This window comes from Phacochoerus africanus, chromosome 4 (genome assembly GCF_016906955.1).
Source record: "Phacochoerus africanus isolate WHEZ1 chromosome 4, ROS_Pafr_v1, whole genome shotgun sequence".
Taxonomy (NCBI): domain Eukaryota; kingdom Metazoa; phylum Chordata; class Mammalia; order Artiodactyla; family Suidae; genus Phacochoerus; species Phacochoerus africanus.
The window spans coordinates 133,474,210-133,501,886 of NC_062547.1; the positions used below are offsets into that span (position 1 = coordinate 133,474,210).

Below are 27,677 nucleotides of genomic sequence, written 5' to 3' on the forward strand. Positions count from 1 at the left end.
TGGCGCGTTAGGGACGTGGCTATGGTGGAGGGGCTTGGGGTTGGACAGTCCACGCCAGGCGTTGATTGGTTGCCAAGAGGCGGGGCTACTCGACTGCTGGAGAAGCAGCCGCGGCGGTGAGGAGAGCCATGGGTCAGGCCGCCAAGGTGACAGGGACCCGGGAGGGGTTGGGTGTGATGCCGACGGGGAGGGTAAGAGCTCGGCCTTGTGAACGTAGTCGGGAGTCTCTGTAGCAGGGGTTCAGGACCTTCCACGGAGGATGTGGCCGTTATACCTGAGGAGCCCATGACCAACCCTGAAGGGTAGTCGAGAAATTTTGCAGGTGTGGAGGAGGGAGTGCGGTGCTGGTAGTCCTACTTCATAGTCTACTGGGATGCTAAATGTTTATCCGTGGTGCAAGCCCTCAACTTGAGTTCTGCCCCGGTTCCATGTCCACGGCGAGTGTTTGTGTCTGGGACCCATTTTCCATCCTTGGGAAATGTACAAGACCCCAAAGGCAGTTCTGCGCCGTATCCACCCTATGAGGTGAAAGCTTCTGTCAGATAACCAGAAGGTGCAGAGTCGTTTAGGAACCAGGTAAACCGAATCCCCGCAAAATTCCTGGCCAGAATCACTAAGCGAGATAGAGCAGAGACCTGCGATTCCTGGGTGCTCTGAACGAGCTTGGGAAGTGATGGCCCCTGCAGGGTAGGGATTACATCCCTGAAGACCTGATCTCAGATTCATTTATTGTCAAGCTGATGCGCGTTCCTGGCCGGTGTACAGTTCTCTGGGACCAGCCATCCCCAACCTTAAGTATTATAAGCATGGCCACCTAAGACCTGTCACTGTCGCTGGTTGAAATATAGGAATGGAAAAAAAGCTATGGCCTGTTCCAATATAGTGAGGAAAAGCAATGCTTATGATTGGTGAATAGTAGGGAGTCACCAAACAGTACCTCCTCTACTATCGAACTCAGTGTTCTTAGCACTTTTTAATAAGCCTCACAGCTCCAATAGAAAGAATTGTAAAGGGTTTTTTATTCAAAAAAAATTGTTGAATGTCCATAGTAGCCATTAGTAGCACGTAACAGCCAGCATTTAGTCTGCAATATCTAGGCATAGCCGATGCAACAAAAAACAGACCACCTTTGCCTTCATGCAGAAGTCTAGCAGGTAGAGAGGTTTGAAACAGTTACTTAATTACAAGTGTGGTGAGTGCTTTCGATTGAAAATGCAGGCGTTCCCTTGTAACACACCAGTTAACTATCCAGGGTTAAACATCTGGCGTTGTTGGGACACAGGATCCATCCCTGCCGGGGAAAATGAAGTATATAAACAGTACTGGAAGTGGAAAGTTGTAAAACTTGAATGTAAATGAAATTAAATAGGATTCATTCCAAAAACACTTTTAGCGAGAACTACCATGTGTAGAAAACACTTGTGCTAACTGTGGAAGCTACAAAGGTGACTGAGCAGCCTTTGAAGAAGTAAAGGGATAACAGCAATTAATTACTCTACAGAGTAGTAACTGCCAGTGCTGTGCATGTACTCAGGAGGGGCATATAACCCAGACTTAGAAGAGAGAGGTAAGTAATAACCAGCTAAAGAGAAACCTAGTACAGAAATTATATCACTCACCCTTAAAATCAGCTCATTATGCAACAAAAAAAAAGAAAGGAAAAAATACTGAGAAATTTGTCTAAGCTTAGAATAAGTAGTAGTGTTAGAATCAAACTGATCTGACTATAAAGAATTGACCTTCTCGGAGTTCCCATCGTGGCACAGTGGTTAACGAATCCAACTAGGAACCATGAGGTTGCGGGTTCGATCTCTGCCTTTGCTCAGTGGGTTAACGATCCGGCATTGCCGTGAGCTGTGGTGTAGGTTGCAGAAGCGGCTCGGATCACGCGTTGCTGTGGCTCTGGCGTAGGCTGGCAGCTACTGCTCCGATTCGACCCCTAGCCTGGGAACCTCCATATGCTGCGGGAGCGCCCCAGAAATGGCAAAAAGAAAAAAAAAAGAATTGACTTTCTGGAGTTCCCGTTGTGACACATCTGAAACAAATCCACCAGTATCCATGAGTATGGGGGTTCCATCCTTGGTCTCACTCAGTGAGTCGGGGATCTGGCATTGCTATCAACTGTGGTGTAGGTCACAGACAGGGCTTGAATCCCACGTGGCTGTGGCATAGGCCAGCAGCTGTGGCTCCGATTCAACCCCTAGTCTTGGAACTTCAATATGCCACCGGTGCAGCCCTAAAAAACAAAAAACAAAACAAGGAATTGACTTTCTGTATACACTGCCTGAATTTGTCCAGTCGATATAAGTAAATGAGAAAGAGAAGACAGTCTGTGACCTAACTTTATATATTTTATAAAAGTTTATAAATTTTAAGGTGTTATTAGCCCCAACACAATAATAACATTTTCTTCTCTCTCTATTTGTTTTTTTGGTCTTTTGTCTTTTTTGAGGGCCTCATTCCCGGCAGATGGAGGTTCCCAGGCTACGGGTCTAATTGGAGCTGTAGCTGTGGACCTATGCCAGAGCCATAGCAAAACCAGATCTGAGCCGTGCCTGTGACCTACACCACAGCTCATGACAATGCTGGATCCTTAACCCACTGAGCGAGGCCAGGGATTGAACCCACAATCTCATGGTTCCTAGTTGAATTCATTTCCACTGTGCCATGATGGGAACTCCTCTTTTTAAAATTTTTTTTTTTTTTTGTCTTTTTGCTATTTCTTGGGCCACTCCCGCAGCATATGGAGGTTCCCAGGCTAGGGGTCGAATCGGAGCTGTAGCCACCGGCCTACACCAGAGCCACAGCAACGCGTGATCCGAGCCGCTTCTGCAACCTACACCACAGCTCACGGCAATGCCGGATTGTTAACCCACTGAGCAAAGGCAGAGATCGAACCCGCAACCTCATGGTTCCTAGTTGGATTCGTTAACCACTGCGCCACGACAGGAACTCCTAAAATAAATTTGATAGGAGTGTATTTGACTTATAATGTTGTATTAGTTTCAGATGTACAGCAAAGTAAGTCAGTTATTCATGTACCTATATCCATTCCTTTTCAGATTCTTTTACATATAGGTTTTTATACAGTATTGAGTAGATTTTCCTGTGCTGTACAGTAGATACTTGTTGCTTATCTATTTTATATATAGTAGTGTGTGTGTGTCCCTACCACCTAATTTATCTCTCCCCACCATGTATCTCCTTTAGCGACCATAAATTTGTTTTTGAAATCTTCGTCTGTTTCTATTTTGTGAATAAGTTCTTTTGTATCTTTTTTATTAGATTCCACATAATTAGTGATCTAGAAAGACGTGATAGTTGTCTTTCTCTGTCTGACTTTACTTCATAAAATAATCTCTAGGCCCCTCCATGTAGCTGCAAATGGCATTATTTTGTTCTTTTTATGACTGAGTAATAGTCCATTGTGTATATGGAGCTGCAGCTGTTAGCCTATAACACAGTCACAGCAATGCCAGTTCTGAGCCACATCTGCAACCTACACCACAGCTCACAGCAACTTCGGATCCACTCAGCAAGGCAAGGGGTCGAACCCTCATCCTCATGGATACTAGTAGGGTTCTCAACCCACTGAGCCACTACAGGAACTCCTTGGCTATTGTTTTTTTTTTTGTTTTTTTTTTCTCCTTGGCTATTGTAAATAGTGATGCAGTGAACATTGTGGTGCACTTATCTTTTCAAATTATGGTTTTCTTCAGATAGATGAGCAGGAGTAGGATTGCTTGATCATATTGTGGTTCTATTTTTAGTTTTTTAAGGAACCTCCATACTGTTCTCCATAGTGCTTGTACCAATTTACATTCCCACCAATAGTAGGAAGGTTCCCTTTTCTCTACCCTCCTCCAGCATTTATTGTTTGCAGACTTTTTTTGATGATGGCCATTCTTACTGGTGTGAGGGGATACTTCATTGTGGTTTTGATTTGCATTTCTCTAATAATCAGTGATGTTGAGCATCTTTTCATGTGCTTTTTGGCCATCTGTCTTTGGAGAAATGTCTATTTAGATCTTCTGCCTATTTTTTGATCAGGTTGTTGGGTGTTTGGGGGGGTTGCTTTGTTTTGTTTTTGGTAGAAAGCTGCATGAGCTGTTTGTGTATTTTGGAGATTAATCCTTTGTTGTTTCATATGCAGAGATTTTCTCACATTAATTGGTTTATCTTTGTCTTTTTAATGGTTTCTTTTGCTGTGCAAAGCTTATAAGTTTAGTTAGTCACCATTTGTTTATTCTTATTTTTATTTTCATTACTCTAGGAGGTGGATCCAAAAAGATATTGCTACAATCTATGTCAAAGAGTGTTCTGCCTATATTTTCCTCTAAGTGTTTTGTAGTGTCCAGTCTTATATTTCCTTTTCTTACACTAGTTCTTAAAGTAGGGATATTGGTTGTTGAACTGATGGAGTCACTTTCTTTTTTTTTCCCCCCTAAATAGCATGTAAATTGATTAGGTTTACTTACTTCTCACTTAGTCCTATGCAACCTGTCTTACACTGCTCTTGGAATATTAAACTCCCTGGGTTTCTATAATGTTCTGCTGCCTTTAATGTCCCTATTTTACCAACAATCTTTTCAATACAGTCTCAGCTTTTACTGTCAAACACTTGAAAATTTTCCCAGTCTCTATGTATTACTCAATTCCCAAGCCACTTCCACATTTTTAGGTATTTGTTGCAGTTGCACCCCACTTTCCAGTAGTAAAATCATCAGTAGTTGCCTATGAATTGTTTAACAATTTACCACAAATTGAGTGGCTTAAAACAATAGAAATTTATTGTTTCATAGTTCTGGAGGCAGAAGTTTGAAGTCCATGTGACATTACAGCCATGCTCCCTTTGAAACTCTGGGTAGACTCTTCACTTCTTCCCAGCTTCTGATGTGGCCATCAGTCCTTAGTGTTCCTTGTCTTACTGTGGCATAACTGCAGTCTCTGCCTCCAGCTTCACACGGTGGTCTTCCTCTGTGTGTCTTTGTTCACATGTTATTTTCCTTTTTTAAGAATACCAGTCTTATTCTGTTGTGGCTCAATGGGTTAAGAACCCAACTAGAGCCCATGAGGATGAGGGTTCAATCCCTGGCCTCACTCAGTGGATTAAGGATCCAACGTTGCCGAAAGCTGTGGTGTAGGTCACAGGTGTGGCTCAGATTCAGTGCTGCTGTGGTGTAGGATGGCAGCTGCAGCTCCAATTCGACCCCTGGCCAGGGAACTTCCATATGCCATAGGTGTGGCGCTAAAAAGGGGAAAAAAAAAAAAAAAAAAAAAGAATACCATGGAGTTTCCATTGTGGCTCATCAGTTATGACCACAACCAGTATCCATGAGGATGTAGGTTCAATCCCTGGCCCTGCTCAATGAGTTAAGGATCTGGCAGGCTGCATTGTAGGCATAGATTCGGCTTGGATCTGGCATTGCTGTGGCTGCGGTGTAGGCTGGCATCTGCATCTCCAGTTCGACCCCTAGCCTGGGGTCTAGGGGTCTATGCCACATCTGCAGCCCTAAAAAGACCAAAACAAACAAACAAACAAAAAGAATACCAGTCATTTTGGATTAGGGCCTACTCTAATGATTCATCTTAACTTGTTTATATCTCCAAGGACCCTATTTCCAAAACAAGGTCACGTTTACATGTATTGGGGTGAAGACTTGGACATGTCTTCTGTAATTCAAGCCATAACATTGTGAATATACTATATTTTATTTATCCATTTATGATCTGGGTTATTTCTACTTTTTGACTATTATTTATAATGGTACTATAAATATTCATGTACAAGTTTTTGTGTGAACACGTGTTTTCATTTCTCTTGGTTATATACTTAGACATAGAATTGCTGGGTCCCATGATAACTCCGTGTTTAACGTTTTGAACAACTGCCAAACTATTTGCCAAAGCAGCTGCACCATTTTACATCCCACCCAGCAATGTGTAAGGATTCCAGTTTTTCCACACCCTTGCCAACAGATGTTATTGGCTGTCTTTTTTGACTGGAGCCATCCTACTGGGGTGAAGTGGTATCTCATGGAGATTTAGATTTGTATTTCCCAGATGGTAAACTGTGTTGAGTGTCTTTTCATGGCCTTAATAGCCATTCGTCTATCTTCTTTGCAGAAATATCTCTTCAAATCCTTTGCCTATTAAATTTTTTTAATTTTTAATTTTTTGTGTGTGTCCCTTTTTTAGGGTTGCACCCATGGCATATGGAGATTCCCAGGCTAGAGGTGGAATCAGAGCTATTGCTGCTGGCCTACATCATAGCTATAGCAACACAGTATCTGAACTGTGTCTGCGACCTATACCACAGCTCACGACAACACCGGATCCTTAACCCACTGGGCAAGGCCAGGGATCAAACCCGCAACCTTCTGGTTCCTAGTTAGATTCGTTTCCACTGCGCCACAACAGGAACTCCCTTTGCCTATTTTTAAATTAGTTTTTTTATTTGTAAATATTCTCTGTATATTCTTGATACTGGTCCCATATAAGATATATGATTTATAATTCTTCTGTGAATTGCCTTTTCTCTTCTTTGGTAGTGTACTTTCCCCTTTTATTTTATTTATTTATTGTCTTTTTGTCATGTAGGGCTGCACCCGAAGCATATGGAGGTTCTCAGGCTAGGGGTCTAATCAGAGCTGTAGCTGTAGCCACCAGCCTGTGTGCACCACAGCCACAGCAACATCAGATCGGAGCCGCATCTGCGACCTAAACCACAGCTCACAGCAACGCTGGATCCTCAACCCACTGAGCAAGACCAGGGATCAAACCCACAACCTCATGGTTCCTAATCCGATTCGTTTCCACAACCTCATGGTTCCTAATCGGATTCGTTGCATTGTGCCACAACATGAACTCCCTGCCTTTCTCTTTTTAAAATAAATAGGAGTTCTCACTATGACACAGTGGGTTAAGAATCTGACTGTAGCAGCTCAGGTCCCTGCAGAGGTGCAGGTTCCATCCCTGGCCTGGTACAATGGGTTAAGGACCCAGTGTAGCCACAGCTATGGTTTGGATTCAGTCACTGGCCCCTGAATTTCCATATGCCACAGTGTGGCCATAAAATTAAATAAATTAATTAATTTAACTTTTTTTGTTTTTATAAAGGTGATAAATGTGTAAAATTTAAGAAGTCAAATAGTGTTATGCAGAAACCAGTAGGTATCTAATTCCATCTATATATTCCCAGCTTCCAAGGTATAAGCACTTTTAATCATTTTAGCTACTTCTGATATTTACCTCCATGTTTTTAAATAACATGTTTAAACTACTTTTTTTTTTCTCTTTGGAGATATTTATTGACTTTTAACTATGAAAGTTGAGGACTAAACTTCCCCTTATGCAATATTCTTCTTAGTATACAAATTTTGGTGAATCGATTTTCAGGTGTGATATTATCACTATAGAAAAGTTATCCACAGCTGAACCTTCTAATATAAATATGACTACATTGCCCTTCTTTTCTAAGTCTTAGTTATTCTTGAAGTTAATAACTGGCTTATTTCTATTATCATTTTCCTATATATCTATTTCCAAACTCTAAACAAAACTGAGGTCGCCTGATTTCATTTTTTTCCTAGTATCATCTTTTCCAGAGCAGTTTGACTTTTTGCTGTAGTCCAGACTAATTGCTTTCTATCCGGCTGCACAAATGCTGACCTGTGTTTGTCCTTCACCATCATCTCTGCCTCTTCTGTGTTGGATTACCTGTCTCCCTTGGTCCATTTTTTTTTCTTTTGTGGTTCATCCCCTTGTTTTGGTGGAGCACAGTAATCTTCTTGAGCTTTCTAAGAAAGGATGTATGGCAGATAAGAGTTTCTGAAAATGTCTGATTGCCCTTGTAGTTAGATATGGTTGGACTGTATGTGGTGTTCTAAGCTGGATATTTTTTTCAAAACTTCGAGAGGTCATACCATTGTCTTCTCACAGTATTGCCATTCAGATTTTCTGTCCTTTATACATGAACTGTTTTTTCACTCCCAAGATTTTCTTCCTTCTGTTAGCAATGTGCTGGATTTACATCATAATGTGCTGTGGCACGGGTGTTGTGTTGGGCACTTCACAGACTCTATCTTCTCTGTTCTCTCTTGTTGGAGATCCTGTGGGGGTCCCTTTTGGGCCATCTGGGCTACTCTCTGAATTTTCTCATCCTTTCTCCCTTCAGTTGGTATCTATGAATTTTTATTCTACTCTCTGGGCAATTTTTCCCAAATTAAACTTTTTTTTTTTTTTTTTTTGGCTGTACCTGCTGCATACAGAAGTTCCTGGGCCAGGTATCAAACCTGCACCACAGCAGTGACAACGCCAGAACCTTAACCACTAGGCTACCAGGGAACTCCCTCAACTTAATCTGCTCTCACTCATTTAATCTCCGCAAGATTTGGAGCATTTTCTGAATTTTCCTTTTTAAATTTACTATAACTTCTTTTTTCTTGTTATTGCATGTCTGCAATAATTTCCGTTTCTGAGGTAGTTCATTGTGGTCAGTTTTTCTTTTGTTTTATTTTTGTTTTCTGTTCCCTATTTCCTGTTTCTGTTTTGGTGTCTGCCTTTGGTGTTAAAGTTTTTCTAAAATATGTAAAATATATCTTTTTATTTTTATAAAAATATAAAAAATTATGTTTTATATATTTTATATATCTATTGTATTTATACTCAAAATAATGCCTGGTACACAGAATACACTCTGTTAAGTTCAGATATTGTTATCTGGTTAATGGACTGGGGGAAAGGAGGCAATGATGAGAGAGTAACAAATCATTATAAGTAGTCTAAGCAAGAGAGAGGGAGAGGCCTAAATTTAAATTGTTTTGGGTGATGGAGAATATACAGATTAGAGAAATAGTCCTCCAGTTTCTACATGAAGAGTAAAGTAGGTTTAAAGAGTGAGCTAAATATTTCTGACTTGGGAAACTCATTGTTTTCCATAACTAAAATTAAGACAGGATAAAGAGCAATATTGGAGGAACAGTATTGACCTTTTTGGACTTAAATAAGTGTGAGGTGACGTTAGCCTGTCACTAAAGGCTCTTCACAATATGTCTTCTACCAAAATGCCAGGTTCTTTTCTCTTTTTTTTTTTTTTTTTTGTGGAACAGTCTTAGAATATTCAAAAGTCTCAACATTCCACTTCCCTTTTTGAGGTATCACATTAAACTTGCCTAAGTTGTCTGAAACATCTTCGTTCTGCTCTTTTAAGATGTAATATATTCATGAGTATGTGTGTACGACTTTAAGAGCAGATGGAGGTCTTAATATGTTGAGAAAAATTAGAACAAATACTTATTAGACTGGTAAAGTTGGTTACTTTAGCAATCTGGTTTTGGCAGGGGAGATCATTAACTTTTTAACCATCCTCATGTTGTTTTAAAGAATTTTGTATTACTTGTGTAAATACACAAAGCTCCTTTTTTAAATTTAAAGATAAATTATAATGAGAAAGTTATTTTGGCCTGCCCTGGTTCTCACTAGCTATTTTGAAAAATAGTTGAAGAAACTATTTGTTTCTGTTTGTTTAAACAGAAAAGAAATACAGTTTAATCCTTGTAATTATGTAAAATGTGAAATTTTTCTCTTTTGAGATCTGAATTCTAATTTTCTTTATAGGTTTTACGGCTCTTTAAAACATTGCACAGGACCAGACAACAAGTTTTTAAAAATGATGCCAGGGCATTAGAAGGTAAGTTTGCTTTTTGCCCCTTTGGAGCAAGTCCGTTCTTCTGGTGGCTATCAAGCTACGTCTGCAACCTACACTACAGCTCACGGCAATGCCAGATCCTTAACCGACTGAGCGAGGCCAGGGATCAAACCTGCAACTTCACGAAATCTGACGGGGTTCAATCCCTGGCCTCGCTTGGTGGGTTAAGGATGTGGTGTTGCTGTGAGCTATGGTGTAGGTCGCAGATGTGGCTCAGATCCTGATTAGACCCCTAGCCTGGGAGCCTCCATAATCGGCCCTAAAAAGCAAAACAAATAAATTAATTAAAAAAAGAGAGACCCTGTGTGGTCAAGAGCTATCTTGGGGATGACCTTCACTATATATCCCCAAATGTTCTGTTTTATAAAGGTTAGTTTACATGACACTTATTTGAGAAGTATTTACTTACAGAAAATTTATTAGAGTTGATTTAAAATGTTGTGTCAATTTCTACTATACAGCAAAGTGACCCAGTCATACATGTATATATATTCTTTTTCTCACATTATCCGCTATCATTTTTCTCATTTTCCATCATGGTCTATCACAAAACACTGGATATAACAGAAAATTTTTAAAGATCAAGTTTTTGTAAAGAATCGGGAAAAAAAGATCAAAATTTCCTTATGCTCTATTGCTTACCTTATATTCAAGCCATGAAATTCATTTCTCTATTATATCATCAAACTTGCACATTCTCTAGGACCAGATACTACCATATTGTTAAAGCCTTGTGTCATTCTAGAAGTGACAATGAAAGATAATCTATCACAAATGATTGCAATTTCAGCATTTCACTGTTCAAAGTAGTTTCTGACCTATCTGGAACTCAGAGCTTCTAAATCTCTTTAAGAGCCACCTAGGTAAATTGCCCCACTGTCCCTAGGACTTTAAGACTAATTCACCAAAAATAATTTCTTGAATATTAAAGTATATGTCTCATATTTGTATGTACTTTATATATATACCTCATTTAATTCTTATAATAGCCCTATGAGATAGCTACTATTATAATTTCTGTTTTTTCAGCTGAAAAGCTGACAAAATGTGAAAGAATTTGCTCCACATCATACTTAGTAAGAGGTAGAGCTAGGATTTAGCCTAATACTCTGTTCCAAAGCCCAAACTCTTAGCCACCTCACATATTAAAGTGTATTGAGCATAGTAGGAAGGTTTTATGGCTATTCTCCATCAACATAGCATATTTTCGTTGCTTTAAATGTTTTCAAGTGAAATACGAATAGCTAACAGTGCATATTTAGTAAGTACTTCACAAGAATTGTTCCATTAAGTGTTCACAGCAGCAATACAGGCAGTTTGTCACTTACACTAAATTATGCTGCTGTAACTATGCCAAATCTTCAGTGGTTTATACGAACAAAAGTTTTATTTATCACTAACTTTTCTTGTCAGCCAAAGCACTCAAAAATATTCAGATATCCTCTTTGCTGCAGTATCTTCATTTTAAGTATGTGTGTGTGCGTGTGTGTGGTTTTAACATGCTTGTATGAACTGAGTCTTGCCATCTTAAAAAAAGGCATTTTAATTTAAATCCTTAGATATATAGAAACACAGTATTAAATTGAATTTATTAGAATCTCATAGCTAGAGATTCACAAATGACATTGGAAATAAAAAGCAGAAAACAAAAGTATTAGAGTGCTGACAGTATACAGTAGGTTTCATTACAGCTTTGCATGCCTATCAGAAGCTCTCCAAGAGACTTCTTTAATAAATTTCTTATTTTTATACTTTGTTTTACATGAAGCAAAAATATTTTCTATGCTAGAAAAGTAGTAGATTTAAGTATATAGCATATAGTATAATATAATAAATGATATATGAATTGTTAGGACAGGAATTATAAATTAGAAAAGCAAATAATATATGTATACATTTTCTTCTTTTTCTAGCAGCCAGAATAAAGATAAATGAAGAATTCAAATGTAATAAAAGTGAAACTTCTCCTAAGAAAATAGAAGAGGTACAGTAGTTTAAGTTTTTTAATTACAATAAAACTCATAAATTTTTTCAGCAACTAGAAGAAATGATAAAAATAGAGGAGTTATATGAAATAAAGACCATTACTTGATAGCTAAAGCCATCACAATTAGGTAACTTTCACTTGTTTGGTATGGCTCACTTCCTCAGAGTTGTCTGCCTACACCCATGATCCAGCAAGTTGCCTGGTGAAAAGAATATGAATGTAGCCATGATCAAAGCAATGCAGCTGAGCCAACCTAAAAACCCACAAAAATGCTGTCTTCATCTAAGGCAAGTGACTGAAACTAAGCAGTAACTCACTCACTCAGAATTACACAGATGAAACCTCTCATTTAGTTCAACTAGACAATTTTTCTTTTTTACAGCTGCACCTGCTGCATATGAAAGTTCCCAGGCTAGGGATTGAATCAGAGCTGCAGTTACAGGCCTACAGCGCAGCCATAGCAACACCAGATCTAAGCTGCATCTGCATCCTACACCACAGCTTACAGTAATGCCAGATCCTTAACCCACTGAGTGAGGCCAGAGATCAAACTCATATCCTCTTGGACACTATATCAGGCTGTTAACTAACTGAGCCACAGTGGGAACTTTAGAACTTTTTTTTTTTTTTTGTCTTTTTGCTATTTCTTTGGGCCGCTTCCGCAGCATATGGAGGTTCCCAGGCTAGGGGTCCAATCGGAGCTGTAGCCACCGGCCTACGCCAGAGCCACAGCAACGCGGGATCCGAGCCGCGTCTGCGACCTACACCACAGTTCACGGCAACGCCGAATCGTTAACCCACTGAGCAAGGGCAGGGACCGAACCCGCAACCTCATGGTTCCTAGTCGGATTCGTTAACCACTGCACCACAACGGGAACTCCTTTTTTTTTTAATTCCTATCTTGACAGTGGAAGTTAACCAGCTTGAGTTTATGAAATGTCATTGCTTTAGCTTCTGCAATGTCATTTAATCACTTGCCATACTTAAAGACAGTATGCTAACACTAGGCTGTGATCTTCTTGGTACTCCCAGAACTTGTTCATTGAAAAAAAGCATGATGATTCTTTTCCTGTATAAAATCATATGCCGTATATACATTGATTCCTTAGGAAGGAACACTGCTTCCTAAGTGTTCCTGTATCTAACTTCATATACGTGTAGGACCCTTAGGAAGAAACTGAAAAATGAAAAATTATTTGCAGAGGTAATTAAGGTTCCAAGAATTGGTTTGGTAAAGAGGAAGTTACAAATTAGAGAAATTCCTGTATGTTTAGTAGAATTTCCACATGTTGAAAAAGTTTTTGATACAAAATACATTTATACTTAGAGAAAAGTAGTAAATATCTGTAATAGTCAAACTGAGACAAAATGAGATAGCCTAAGTATTTCTATCCCTGTAATAAAAAGAAAAAAGGGAAGGATTTCACTTATGCATATGAGAGGACAAACAGGGACTATGTAATTTTTATTCATGGCTGAAGTTAAAATGACATTATAATCAAGTCATGCCCTGAGAAGTTCAAAAGTGTATAAGGAAGTTTGTACTATTTTGCTCTTCATTAGACTGATTATTAGCAATATGATACAGGTCAGGTATACCTCATTTTATTGTGCTTCACTTTATTGCAGTTCACTGTGTTTTTTTTTTTTTTTTACAAATCGAAGGTTTATTGCAACCCTGTGTTGTCAGATGATGGTTAGCGTTTTTTTTTTTTTTTCTTTTCATCCATATATTCTTTTTTTTTTTTTTTTTGTCTTTTTGCTATCTCTTTGGGCTGCTCCCACGGCATATGGAGGTTCCCAGGCTAGGGGTCTAATCGGAGCTGTAGCCACCGGCCTACACCAGAGCCACAGCAACGCGGGATCCAAGCCGCGTCTGTAACCTACACCACAGCTCACGGCAACGCCGGATCGTTAACCCACTGAGCAAGGGCAGGGACCGAACCCGCAACCTCATGGTTCCTAGTCGGATTCGCTAACCACTGCGCCACGACGGGAACTCCTGGTTAGCGTTTTTTAGCTATAAAGTTTTTTGGGTTTTGTTTCTTCTTTTTTGGCCGCCCCATGGTCCATGGAGTTCCCAGGCCAAGGATCATATCCAAGCTGCAGTTGCAAAATGCTGCAGCCGCAGCAATGCCAGATCCTTAACCCACTCTGCTGGATTGGGGATCAAACCTATGTCCCAGCACTCCTGAGAGACTGCCGATCTCATTGTGCCACAGCAGGAACACCTATAAAGTATTTTTAATTAAGTTATGTATATTGATTTTTTTTTTAGACATAACGCTATTGCACACTTAACAGACTACTGTATACTATAAACATAACTTTTACATGCAGTTGGAAACCAAAAAATTCATGTGACTTACTTTATTGTGATACTCGCTTTATTGTGGTAGTCTGGAACTGAACCCACAATATCTCTGAGGTATGCCTATGACTATTTTTCAATTTCGAAGTCATAATTTTGAAAACTTTTAATTGTTTATATCAACTATACTGGAAAAATGAACCATGGTCTCCCAAATTAATTTCACTTGTAGAGCACTAACCTTAAGCAGTCTTGAAATTAGATTTTTTTTTAGATACAAGTGTATATTTTGTACTTTCTCTAACTCTGCATATATTAAATACTCTAGTATTTTTTAGATAATTACATTGTTATGTATTAGAGGGTCATGAAGTCTTGCACCAAGAGGAATCTTAAGTTTTCTCTTGACCAGCAGTTCTCAAACTTTTTGGTCTCAAGACCACTTTACTTTCAGAAAAACCAAACACCCCAAAAAGTGCTGCTTATGTGTTATACTTATCAGTAGTTACCATATTAGAATTTAAAACTGAGAAATTTTAAAATATTTACTGGTTAAATAATTTTAAGGTTTTTTATTTGGTTGGTTTTTGTTTGCTTTTTTTTCTGTTTTTTTTTTAGTGTCGCAGTTTGCTTTTTTTTCTGCTTTTTTTTTTAGTGTCGCACCCATAGCATATAGAGGTTCCCACACTAGGGGTCTAATCAGAGCTACAGCTGCTGGCCTATGTCACAGCCACAGCAACACCAGATTCGAGAAGCGTCTGCGACCTACACCATAGCTCATGGCAACACTGAATCTTTAATCCATTGAGCAATGGCAGGGATCGAACCTGCAACCTCATGGTTCCTAGTCGGATTCATTTCCACTGCGCCACGACAGGAACTCCACCTATCTACTTTCTATATAGTAGCCAAAGAAAGATTCAACCCCTCTCAAAAAAAAAAAAAAAAAAAAAAAAAGCTGCACATTTTAAAGGCATTGTAAAATATATATTATAGCAAAAAATACTCTAAATCTGTTTTGGAACAAAATATGAAATGGATAGGTAAAAGGTAAAAATATAGACGTGTCTGAACTTTCTGTATACTTGGAGTGGTTACAAAAAGTTAAAAGCAAGTGTCACCTACAGACATTGTAGTAAACCCATAGTTTCCACAGACAGTGCATTCATGTCAACCGCTGAAAAAAATACCCGGAGGATTTAATCTGTTATTTTCTTTGTTTTCTTAACAGCTAATAAAAATAGGTTCTGATGTTGAATTGATACTTAGAACATCTGTTATACAAGGTATTCACACAGACCACAATACGCTGAGTAAGTAAAATGAAAGAAAAATGTTGCTTACAATGTTTTTTAAAATATTGAGCAATTATAGTGCTTTTAATGCTGATTAGTGAAACAGCTTGACTTTGCCAGACAGTGGGGCACATATATTGTACACATTTGGAAAGCCATATTTTAAAATGCTGGATTATGAAACTTTGTTTTGCTAGGTTTTTTTCTCTTAGTAACTTATTTTTTCTTTTTATTCTTAACCACCAGTTATATTGCAGAACTACAGTTAGACAGTCGTGGCATACCTCATTACATAGCATTTTGCAGATAATGTATTTTCTACAAACAAAGTTTGTGGCAACCCTGCAAAAAGCAAGACTATTTGAACCATTTTTCCAATAGTATTTGCTCACTTTGTGTCTTGGTGTAACATTTTTGTAATTCTTGCAGTATTTCAAATTTTTTCATTATTATTATACTTGTTATAATGATCTGTGATAAGTGATCTTTGATGTTGCTACTGTGACTTGCTGAAGGCTCAGATAATGGTTAGCGTATTTTAGCAATAAAGGTTGTTTTTGTATCTTTTTTGTTTTTTGTCTTTGTACCTTTTCTACGGCCGCACCTGAGGCACATGGAGGTTCCCAGGCTAGGGGTCTAACTGGAGCCACAGCTGCCGGCCTACACCACAGCCACAGCAACGCCAGATTCGAGCCACATCTGCGACCTACATTACAGCTCACATCAATGCAGGATCCGTAACCCACTGAGGGAGGCCAGGGATTGAACCCACAACCCAAGTCGGATTCGTTAACCACTGAGCCACGATGGGAACGCCTTTTTTTTTTTCTCTCTCTCTGTCTTTTCAGGGCTACTCCTGAAGCCTATGGAAATTCCCAGGCTAGGTGTTAAATTGGTGCTGCAGCCGCCAGCCTATGCCACAGCTACAGCAATGCCAGATCCAAGCCACATCTGCCACCTACACAACAGCTAATGGCAACGCTAGATCCTCAACCCACTGAGAGAGACCAGGTATTAAACCCATGTCCTTATGGATACTAGTTGTGTTTGTTACTGCTGAGCCACAACAGGAACTCCAATAAAGTATTTTTTTTAAATAAGGTTATACATTTTTTTAAGACATAATGCTGTAACATTTAGTAGGTTGTAGTATAGTATAAACATAATTTATATGCTTTGGGAAACCAAAAAATTCATGTGACTTTCTTTATTGAGGTACTTTGTTTTAGTGATCTGGAACCAAATCTGTAGTATTGCAGAGAATTGCCTATATGGCTATTTTTAAAATATTTATCTGGAGTTCCCGTGGTGATGCAGTGGAAATGAATCTGACTAGGAACAATGAGGTTGTGAGTTCGATCCCTGGCCTCGCTCAGTGGGTTAAGGATCTGGCGTTGCTGGGAGCTGTGGTATAGGTCACAAACACCGCTCGGATCCCACATTGCTGTGGCTGTGGCTTAGGCCAGCAGCGACAGCTCCGAATCGACCCCTAGCATATGGAAAACCTCCATATGCCGCTGGTGTGGCCCTAAAAAAGACAAAAGACAAAAAATGAAATAAAATGAAATGTATATCTGACATTCTCAATTTTTCTCCTATAATTTTTCACCTACTTATGGAGTTCCCTGGTGGCTCAGTGGGTTAAGAATCCAGCATTATCACTGCTGTGACTCTGGGCACTACTGTGGTGCAGGTTTGATCCCTGGCCTAGGAACTTCCATATACCATGGGCACAGCCAAAAAAAAATTAGTCACCTACCTAAACTAAGTCTGTTTCTTTATCTGTTATCCTATGGTTAGAGTTACTTTAATTTAGAAGCGAGATTATACAAAATGGAAATAGGTATTCCCTAGAAAAGTAATAACTAACTGTGACTTAGAGAAACATTGAAATTTGCTGTTCTGTACTTATTGATTACTGACATTTGTCAAAGCCCTTTTTCTAATATAGACATTGATCGACTGGTTTCAGTGTTGGCCTTTATCAAAGATATAGTCTGTAGACAGTAATCAAATGTATGATTGTAGATGGTACCAAGAAAACTCAGGAATTGAGGGCTATGTGTTAACAGTACTCAGTTTCTGAGTAACATTATCCATGTTTTTTTAACTTCCTCTCCGGCATATATGTATGACAAAATAGGAACATGCCTCTGAATGTATAAAATCCATTAAAAAAATAAAAGCACATGCTCTCATGGCACCTTGTAATCTTCCTTCACAGTATTTACCCAACTTGCCATTATCTTTGTGATGTGTATATGTGCTTTATTTCTCTCTCTGATGCTAGATACTAGACTCCGTGAGGGCAGGGACTATCTCATTGATCACTGACTTGTTTTATCTCTAGTTATTCATGCGTATTAAGTATGTCAATTGCACAAAATGAATGTTAATTGTAGAAAAAAGTACCTTTTCTGATCCAGAGTTTACCTTTATTATTTTTTTCCCCCGTGGTTCAAAATACTTTGGACCTTTGGGAAATTCTTTTCTTCCTTTTCTTTTTATCCTTTTAGAAGATTTCATGCAGCAGCCCATCTAGATAAGATTTAGAGAACACATAGCATGGTGCTTTTTGTTCGTTTTAAATTGATAAATAATCTCATGTCATGAATTTGATGTACCATAATGCAGCCATTGTAGCATTCATGCCACCAGCAAAGGATCTCAAATCACCAGAGAGCAGTGTTATATTGGTGAGAAATAAAACCATCATGGGTGAGATGAATGGCGAGGCACTAGGGAAGATAGAAGATGATGGATAAACACAACCTTTCTGTGGGTGGAAGAAGTTTTTTAAGATGCATGCTTCTAGGTCAGAAGGCATTTCTGGGAGTTCCCATCGTGGCGCAGTGGTTAACGAATCCGACTAAGAACCATGCGGTTGCGAGTTCGATCCCGTGAGCTGTGGTGTACGTTGCAGACGCGGCTCGGATCCCGCGTTGCTGTGGCTCTGGCGTAGGCCGGTGGCTGCAGCTCCGATTCAACCCCTAGCCTGGGAACCTCCATATGCCACTGGAGCGGCCCAAGAAATGGCAAAAAAAAAAAAAAAGAAGAAGAAGAAGGCATTTCTGGCCAGCTTGTTTGTGCAGAAAATCAGAGGATATCTGCATATTTAACAGGCTCCCCAGAATTTGAGCTCTTTAAATTCAGAGGCCTATGTCATGATTCTTCTCCATACTTCACAGAGCAGATATTGCTGAAGAAAAAAATGGTTAAATATATTCTTTGTTTGCTTTATGTTAGCTATGTGATGGTAAATTAACGTTGTTTTTATTTTATTTTTTCCATTTTTGAAAGTTATAGTTGATGTACAATGTTGTGTCAATGAGGTGTTTTTTGTTTTAATTTGAAAATAATAAAGAACAGTACTAAGAGAAGGGAAAAACCCCTAGGAAGCTAATTTTTTTTTTTTCTGTGCTCAGTCCTGGAGCAGATTTATTTTATTTTTAAAATTTTTTAAATTATACTTGATTTATAATGTTCTGTCAATTTCTGTTGTACAGCATAGTGAGCCACTTATATATATATATACACACACACCTTCAGCTTCTCACATTATCCTCCATCATGTTCCATCACAAGTGATTGGCTATAGTTCCCTGTGCTATACAGCAGGATCTCCGTGCTTATCCACTCCAAATGCAATAGTTTGCTTCTACTAACCCCATACCCCCCATCCATCCCACTCCCTCTCCCCAGCAACCACAAGTCTGTTCTCCATGTCCATGAGTTTCATTTCTGTAGATACGGTTATTCGTGCCATGTATTAGATTCCAGATAAAAGTTTGTTTGTCTTTGCTTTAACCTGTCTTATAGTTTGTATTCTAAGGCAAGTTAATTTGACTCAACAAACTTTTATTCACTACCTCTTATGCTAGGCGCTGAGAATAGAACAGTGGTCAGTCCTTAGGGAATTTAGATCTCTGTTTAGGAGATAGAGAATACAGTGTCCAATCACTGTCCTTTGGGTCCCTTGACAAAAGAGTAGGGGTGCTATTAAGGCACATAGGCAGAGCTCCAAATCTCAAAATTTGGTGAGTCAGGTGGGTAAGGAAGAGGTGTTTTTTGTTTTGTTTTGGCCACACTCATGGCTTGTGAAAGTTCTTGGGCCAGGATTGAACCTATGCCAGAGCAGCAACCCCAGCTACTACAATGACATTGCTAGATCTTTAACCCACTGCTCCACAAGAGAACTCCCAGGAAGAGGTTCTTAAAGAAAACAATTTTGTGTGCAAGTTCACTTGAATTTGTATGCTTTATATATTTAGTGACTTTCTGTAACTGCAGAGTTAAATATTTTTATGTCCTCTAAGTTATGTACATCCTGTATGCCTCTATGATTGCCACACTGTTATAAACCATGCCATTGAAAGATTTATTTTTAATTGGCATGTAATTGACATACAACATTGTATTAGTTTTAGGTATTCAGCATAATGGTTGTATATATAGTGAAATGACTGTAGTGATAGTACTGTGTATGCCTAGTGAAATGATGACCACAGTAAGTTTTTAGTTAACATCCATGACCACACATAGTAATAAATTTTTTTCATGTGATGAAAACTTTTAGGGTTTACTCTCAGCATCTTTCAAATATACAACAGAATATTTTTAACTGGTAGTCACCATGCTGTGACTACAGTTACATCCCCAGGGCTTATATATCTTATAACTAGAAGTTTGTACCTTTTGACCAGTTTCCCCTGTTTCACCCACACGCTCCCAACTCTGACTCTGCCAACCATCAATCTGTTCTCTGTGTCTGTGAGTTCCAGTTGTTGTTGTTGTTTAGAGACCATATATAAATGAGATTATATAGTATTTGTCTGACTTACTTCACTGAGTATAAAGCCTGAAGATCCCTCCATATTGTCACAAATGGCAGGATTTCCTTCTCCTTTTTAAGGCCAAATAATATTCCATTGGCTATGTGTATATACACATTTTTTTTTTAATCCATTCATCCATCATTAGACACTTAGTTTATTTCCATGTGTTGGCTATTGTGAACATTGGAGTGCAGATATTTTTCTGAGATAGCAATTTCATTTTCTTTAAATAAATACCCAGAAGTAGAATTGCTGGATCATATGATAGTTCTATTTTTTAATTTTTTGAAGACCGTCCATACTGTTTTCCATAGTGCCTATACAAATTTTCTTTCTTTTTTTTTTTTTTTGTCTTTTTAGGGCCACACCTGAGCCCTATGGAGGTTCCCAGGCTAGGGGTTAAATTGGAGATATAGCCACTGGCCCACACCACAGCCACAGCAATATCCAAGCCACGTCTGCAGTCTACACCAGCTCATGGCAATGCTGGATCCTTAACCCACTGAGTAAGGCCAGGGATCAAACCTGCATCCTCATGGATACTAGTCAGATTCGTTTCCACTGAGTCACAATAGGAACCCCCTGTACAAATTTGCATTCCCACCAACAGTGCGCAAGTCTTCCCTTTTTTCTATTTCCTTGCCAACACTTACTGTTTCTTTTTTTTTTTTTTTTTTCGTTTATGACTGTACCTGTGGCACATACAAGTTTCCGGGCTAGGGGTCCAATCAAAGCTGCAGCTGAGGCCTACCCCAAAGCCAAGGCCTATGCCACAGTCATAGCAACACCAGATCCAATATTTCTTTTGATAATAGCTATTCTAACAGGTATGAGGTAGTATTTCATAATGGTTTTGATTTGCATTTCCTTAATGATTAGTGTAGTTGAGTACCTTTTCATGTACCTGTTGGCCATCTTTTTGTCTTCTTTGAAAAAGTGTCTATTCCGATCATCTGTGTGTATTTGAATCAGATTGTTGTGGTTTTTCTATAAGGATATGAGCGTTCTTTATATATTTTGGATATTAGGCTTTTGTCAGATGAATGATTTGTAGATATTTTCTCCCATTTTGTAGGTTTTATCGATGATTTTTCATTTTGTTGATGGTTTTTCCTTTTCATTTTATTAGTGATTTCTTTTGCTATACAGAAGCTTTTTAGTTTCATTTTGTACTACTTACTTATGTTTCCTTGTGGTATTAAGTTCAAAAAGTTATGACCAAAACTGATGTTATGTAATTTACTCCCCTATGCTTTCTTGTAGGAGTTTTATAATTTCAGGTCTTATATTCAAATATTTAATCCATTTGAGTTAATTTTTTGTGTATAGTATGGGATAGAAGTCTGGTTTCATGCTTCTACATGTGACTATCAAATTTTCCTAGTACTATTTACTGAAGAGACTGTCCTTTTCCCATGCATATGCTTTACTCCTTTGTTGTAAATTAAGTGACCATGTGTGTGTGTGTGGGGGGGGGGTGGTTATTGCTAGACCCTCTGTTCTGTTTCCATTGATCTGTATGTCTGTTTTTTATGCCATTACCATACTGTTTTGATTGTTATAGATCTGTGGTATAGTTTGAAATGAGGAAGCATGGTATCACTAGCTTTTTTCTTCTTTCTCAAAATTGCTTTGGCTATGCAGGGTGTTTCATGTCACAAATTTTAGAATAGTTTATTCTACTTCTCAGAAAAAAACCATTGAAATTTTCATAAGGATTCCATTGAATGTGTAGATTGCTTTCATTAGTATCAACATTTTAATAACACTATTAAAAAACACTGTTTTTTATTGTTTTCAGGGTACCAGTCTTTCACCTCCCTGGTTAAATTTATTCCCAAGTATTTTATTCATTTGAATGCAATTGTAAATAGGGTTCTTTTCCCTTAATTTATCTTTCTGATACTTATTCAGTTCGTTATTAGAGTATAGAAATGGAACTTTTTTTATATTACTTTTGTATCCTGCAACTTTGCTGAATTCATTTATTCTAACAGTTTTTTTGGTAGAATCTTAAGAGTTTTCTCCATATAAGTCATGTCATCTTCAAATAGTGACAACTTACTTCTTTCCAACATGAATGCCTTTATTTCTTTTCCTTGCCTAGTTGCTCCAGCTAGGGCTTGCAAAACTATGTTGAATAAAAGTGGTGAGTAGGCGTCCTTGTCTTGTTCTTGATCTTGTAAGGAAAGCTTTCAGCTTTTCACCATTGAGTATGATGTTAGCTGTGGGCTTGTCATATATGGCCTTTATTATGTTGAGATATATTCCCTCTTTACTCACTTTGTTGAGGGGTTTTTATTATAAACAATGTTGGATTTTGTCAAATGCTTTTTTTTGGCATCTACTAAGATGATCATATGGTTTTTATCCTTCATTTTATTGATGTGGTGCAAATCACATTGATTTGCAGATCTTCAAAAATCTTTGCATCTGTGGAATAAATTCCACTTAAATCATGGTGTCTTATCCTTTTAATGTATTGTTTAATTCAGTTTGCTACCACTTTGCTCAGGGTTTTTGCATCTGTATTCATCAGGGGTAACGGCCTTTAATTTTTTTTTATAGCGTGCTTGTTTCAGTGTTAGGGTAATACTGCCCTCATAAAATGAGTTTGGATGTGTTCCCTTCTCTTCTGTTTTACTTATTTATTTATTTATTTAGGTCTTAAATTTTGATTTGGGGCCATAATTGAATTAAAGCATTTTTATTTCAAGAAATTACCAATTAAAAAAATTTTTTTTGGAGTTCCTTCTTGGCTCAGCAGGTTAAGGATCTGGCATTGTCACTACTGTGGCTCTGTGGTTTGGGTTTGATCCCTGGCATGAGAATTTCTGCATGCCATGGGTGTGGCAATATGTAAGTAAATAAATAAGTGTTTTATTAAAGTATAGTTGATTTACAATGTTGTATTCATTTCTGCCATACAGCAAAGCAACTTAGTTCTACATATGTATATTCTTTTTTGTACTCTTTTTCATGACAGTTTATCACAGGATATCGAATATAGTTCCCTGTGCTATACACACAGTAGTTCCCTGTGTTATGCAACAGTAGGGCCTTGTTGTTTATCCATCCTGTATATAATAGTTTGCCTCTGCTAATCCCAAACTCCCAATTCTTCTCTCCCATCCCCCCTCCCCCTTGGTAACCACAAGTCTTTTCTCTATATTTATGAGTCTGGTTTTGTTTTGTAGATATGTTGATTTGTGTCCACATATAAGTGATACCATATGGTATTTGTCTTTCTCTTTCTGACGTAACTTCACTAAGTAGGATAATCTCTAGGTCTGTCCATGTTGCCGCAAATGACATTATTTCCTGTTTTTTAATGGCTGAATAATAATAATCTATTGTATGTATTGTACAAAATCTTCTTTATTCAGTTATTTTTCATTGGACACTTAGATTGTTTCCATGTCTTGGCTATTATAAATAATGCTGCTATGAACATAGGTGCATGTATCTTTTCGAATTATAGTTTTGTATGGTATATGCCCAGGCGTGAGATTGCTGGATCATATGGCAACTCTATTTTTAGTTTTTTTGAGGAACCTTCATACTTTTTTCCATAGTAGCTGCACTAATTCACATTTCCAACAAAAGTGTAGCAGGGTTCACTTTTCTCCACAGTTTCCACAGCATTTATTATTTGCAGGCTTTTTAATGATGGCCATTCTGACTGATGTGCGGTGGTACCTCACTATAGTTTTAAATTTTGCATAACAAATTACTTTCTAAATGATGTATTTAATATGGCCATAGTAGATAAGGTTTCTCAGGGGCCTAAAATACCAGAAATAAATCATGATCTCTGTAGTTCCTTGTTGTGATCTGACAACTTCCTAAACTAATGTTGTTATTGTACTTTGATATCTAATATAGAGAACAGACTTAGAGATTTTAAAATCAATAAAACAATCATAATGAAAAATAGTACACTGTGTATAAGTAGACCTGTGGGAGTTCCCACCATGGCGTAGTGGGCTAAGAATCTGACTGCAGTGTCTCAGGTCTCTGTGGAGGTACAGATTCAATCCCTGGCCCACCACAGCAGGTTAAAGGATCTGCAGTTGCTGCAGCTGCAGCATAGGTCACAGCTTTGTCTTAGATTCAATCCCTGGCCCAAGAACTTCTGTATGCCTCGGGTGCAGCCATTAAATTAAACACATACACACACACACACACACACACACACAAACACACACCTGTGGTTGGCCTGATTAAAGTGTTAGCAATTAGTGAATACAGAAAAACTCATTTGTAGGCTGCCTTTTGATTCCAAAGATTACCTCATAAGGTAAATTGTGTGAAGGGATGGAAATAATGAATTTTTAACAGCTTTTCTAGTTATTTACCACTTGTTGGATGTCCTCATTTTGTTTCAGGAATTTCCAGCTCTATGAGTTCTAAAACCCCAAGATAAAATCTGGAATATTCCTTTCCTCAGTTTCTTTTGCAGCTTAGGTGCAGATATTTAACATAGGTGCAAGAGACCGCTCATATTCAGAAATGAACTTAAGAGGCTTGACGTAGACTCTCTTTTGCTTGCAAGAGTTAGCATTAGTGGTTGCAGCGTCAAGTTATTGATCCAGAAGTGTCATTGGTGTGGTAGCAGGAGCAGATGTAGTAAAGCTGAGTTTCTGGCAACATCTGAAGTATAGTGTGTTGTGCTTCATGAGGGTAGAAATTGTGGTCGTTTTTTCCAGTGCCCCAGAGGCAGCAGCAGTTTTCAGCATCAGGCCAGTTCTGTGGTATGGCTTTGGATATTATTCCTGGAAACTTAGCCTCAACACTGCCTGATTTTTAAACCCTCACGATAATTCCATGTGCTAAACCAATAAACTGTTGCATATAATCTTTTTCATATGTTGTTGGATTCAACTGGCTAAAATTCTAAAATTTTGTTGAGAATTTTTGCGCCTTTAATTTTCTTTTTTGGTAGTATCTTTGTCTGGTTTTGGTATTAGGGTCACGGTGATGTCATAGAATGTCTTTGGGAGTGTTACTTCTTCCACCTTTTGGAAAGTTTAAGGAGGATGGGTATAAGTTCCTCTTTGTATGTTTGGCAGAATTCACCTGTGAGGCCATCTGGTCCTGGACTTTTATTTGTAGGGAGTGTTTTTATGACATATTCAATTTCATTTCTAGTCGTTGGTCTGTTCAGTTGATCTGTTTCTTCTTGGTTCAGTTTTGGCAGGCTGTGAGTCTCTAGAAAGTTGTTCATTTCTTCTAGGTTGTCAGATTTGTTGGCATATTATTGTTCATAGTGTTCTCATGGTTTTTTGTATTTCTGCAGTATCCATTGTGATTTCTCCTTTTTCATTTCTTATTTTGTTTATTTGGGTTTTTTTCTCTCCTTTTCTTGTGAGTCTGGCCAGAGGTTTGTCCATTTTGCTTACCTTTTCAAAGAGCCAGCTCTTGGTTTTATTGATTTTTTTCCATTGTTTTTTGAATCTCTATTTTGTTGATTTCCTCTCTACCAATAAACTGTTAATAAATGCCTTTTCTGCCTAATTAGCCAGAGTTGGTGTTTGTTACTTATAGCTAAGAATTATAGAAGTTGTTGCCAGGGGTGAGATATTGAAAATTATACAACCTAAAATGTGAAATTAGTAGAATGGAACGCAGGGATAGAGGAGAGTATTATTAACATGGACCTGACCTGACAGGCCTTAAACTGGTGGGTCTTGTTGTGTAGTGGTGGACATCAGGTCAGTGCCTCTTACTGTTTCTTGGGAGTACAGCTACAGCAATAAAGACCATAACCAGGGTTTCCATGTACACCAGTTCTTTCTTCCTGCTTTCAGCAAAATATTGACAAAGAGGATTAATGCAGATTAAACTAGTCAGTCTGCAAAGCAAAGATGAAAAGAAGTACTCCTTTGCTAAGGGACACTTCTTGCTACATCCTGAAGTCTTAATTGATTGAGAGCCCTATAATTTAGAACCTTTGTAGGCTTAAAAATTCCAGCTGCTCCTAGCCACTAAAACTAAAGCCAGTAAAAGCAAGAGGGCTCTGAGCTCTAATATGGAATAAGGTCAGTACCCCCAAGCCTTTCTCATTTGCCAGACAAAGATCAGATATAGGATGCATTTACTCACTGGTGCCTATAGTTTTTTTATGGAATTAAGAAGTGTCTGTTAGGAGTTCCCGTGGTGGCACAGCAGAAATGAATCCAACTGGGAACTGTGAGGTTGCAGGTTCGATCCCTGACCTCTCTCACTGGGTTAAGGATCCGGCGTTGCGGTGAGCTGTGGTGTAGGTCACAGACACGGCTTGGCTCTGACGTTGCTGTGGCTGTGGTGTAGGCCAGCAGCTATAGCTCTGATTAGACCCTTAGCCTGGGAACCTCCATACGCCACGGGTGCGGCTCTATAAAAACGAAAAGAAAGAAAAAAAAACAGAAAACATTAAGCTAAGGTTTAGGGAGATGGGACGACATAGAGACATTGCCAAAGGGTAGAAGTCTTCATACTTAAAACTGTGTCAGGATGTTTGCCTGAGGCTGCTTGTACATGGAAATGATTGGGGGAAAAAAGTAGACCTGAAGCTTTTATAAAGTTTTTGAGTAAATTGTATCTTTTCAAAATTTTGTATCTTAAGAGCAGGAAGTCTCACCTAGGCGTCATCATTTGTTGTGGTTGTTGAACAGTGTTTCTCAGTGGTGCGCTCAGTGGGGCACAGACTGTCCCACACATTCCTGGCTCCTGCTCATGAAATTCCAGTAGCGTTCTTCAGTTGATTGACCACCCAGAACACCTCCCATTGAGAGCCACTTTTTTTTTCCCAGTGGCTGCACCAGAAGCCTGTAGATGTTCCCGGTCCAGAGATTGAATCCAAGCCACAGCTGTGACCTGTGCCACACATGTGGCAACGCCAGATCCTTTAGCTCACTGCACTGGGGCATTGAACTTGCACCTCTGTAATGACCTGAGCTGTTGCAGTCTGATTCTTAACCCATTGTGCCACAGCAGGAACTCGGAGAACCATTGTTGTGTAAAATTTGCAATCTTTTAAATTGGGAAAGCAGTCTTGCTTTTTATACAGTGGATAGTAAAAATAATTAATGGTTTCAATTATCATTAATGTGTAATCTGATACTGACAGTGTGCTTTAGCTGAATTTTACTTTACTCTAGATTTACTTTAAAACTAGATATTTTACCGTTAGAAATTTTGGGGAGAAATGAGTACATTTGCATTTAATTTTAACTTTAGTGACATTAAATATTCTTTCTGTTTTTCTTTCAGAATTGGTCCCTAGGAAAGACCTTCTTATAGAAAATGTGCCATATTGTGATGCACCAACTCAGAAGCAATGAATTTTTCTAGAGTAAAATCACATCTTTGTCGTTTTTAATTTTAAAATATGTAACTGGCTCAAGTCATAGAAATGCAGACATATTTCTCTGAACTGGCATATTGAAAATGAGTGAATTAAAATACAGTTTCATGATTATTTTCATGTTAAAAGGACATTGCTAAAAACTAGAGAGCATATTTAAGTATTTCTAAAGAACATTAGATAAGAATTTCA

The 27,677-nt window shown here is 38.4% G+C and overlaps 1 protein-coding gene across 1 annotated transcript; it reads left to right on the plus strand.

The window, feature by feature from the left end:
* LYRM7 (LYR motif containing 7) lies at nucleotides 1-27,599 on the plus strand. The gene is made up of 5 exons (XM_047778556.1): nucleotides 1-146; nucleotides 9,619-9,691; nucleotides 11,623-11,693; nucleotides 15,239-15,320; nucleotides 27,392-27,599. The coding sequence occupies exons 1-5, from the start codon at nucleotides 129-131 to the stop codon at nucleotides 27,460-27,462; spliced, it is 315 nt and encodes a 104-aa protein (XP_047634512.1). The 5' UTR covers nucleotides 1-128; the 3' UTR covers nucleotides 27,463-27,599.
* Nucleotides 27,600-27,677: the final 78 nt, after the last annotated feature.

Bases quoted from the DNA above. Each gene is read 5' to 3' on its own strand.
- LYRM7 (XM_047778556.1), top strand. The intron at 9,692-11,622 runs GTAAGTTTGCTT...TTCTTTTTCTAG, and splicing joins TGATGCCAGGGCATTAGAAG to CAGCCAGAATAAAGATAAAT. The intron at 11,694-15,238 runs GTACAGTAGTTT...TTTTCTTAACAG, and splicing joins CTCCTAAGAAAATAGAAGAG to CTAATAAAAATAGGTTCTGA.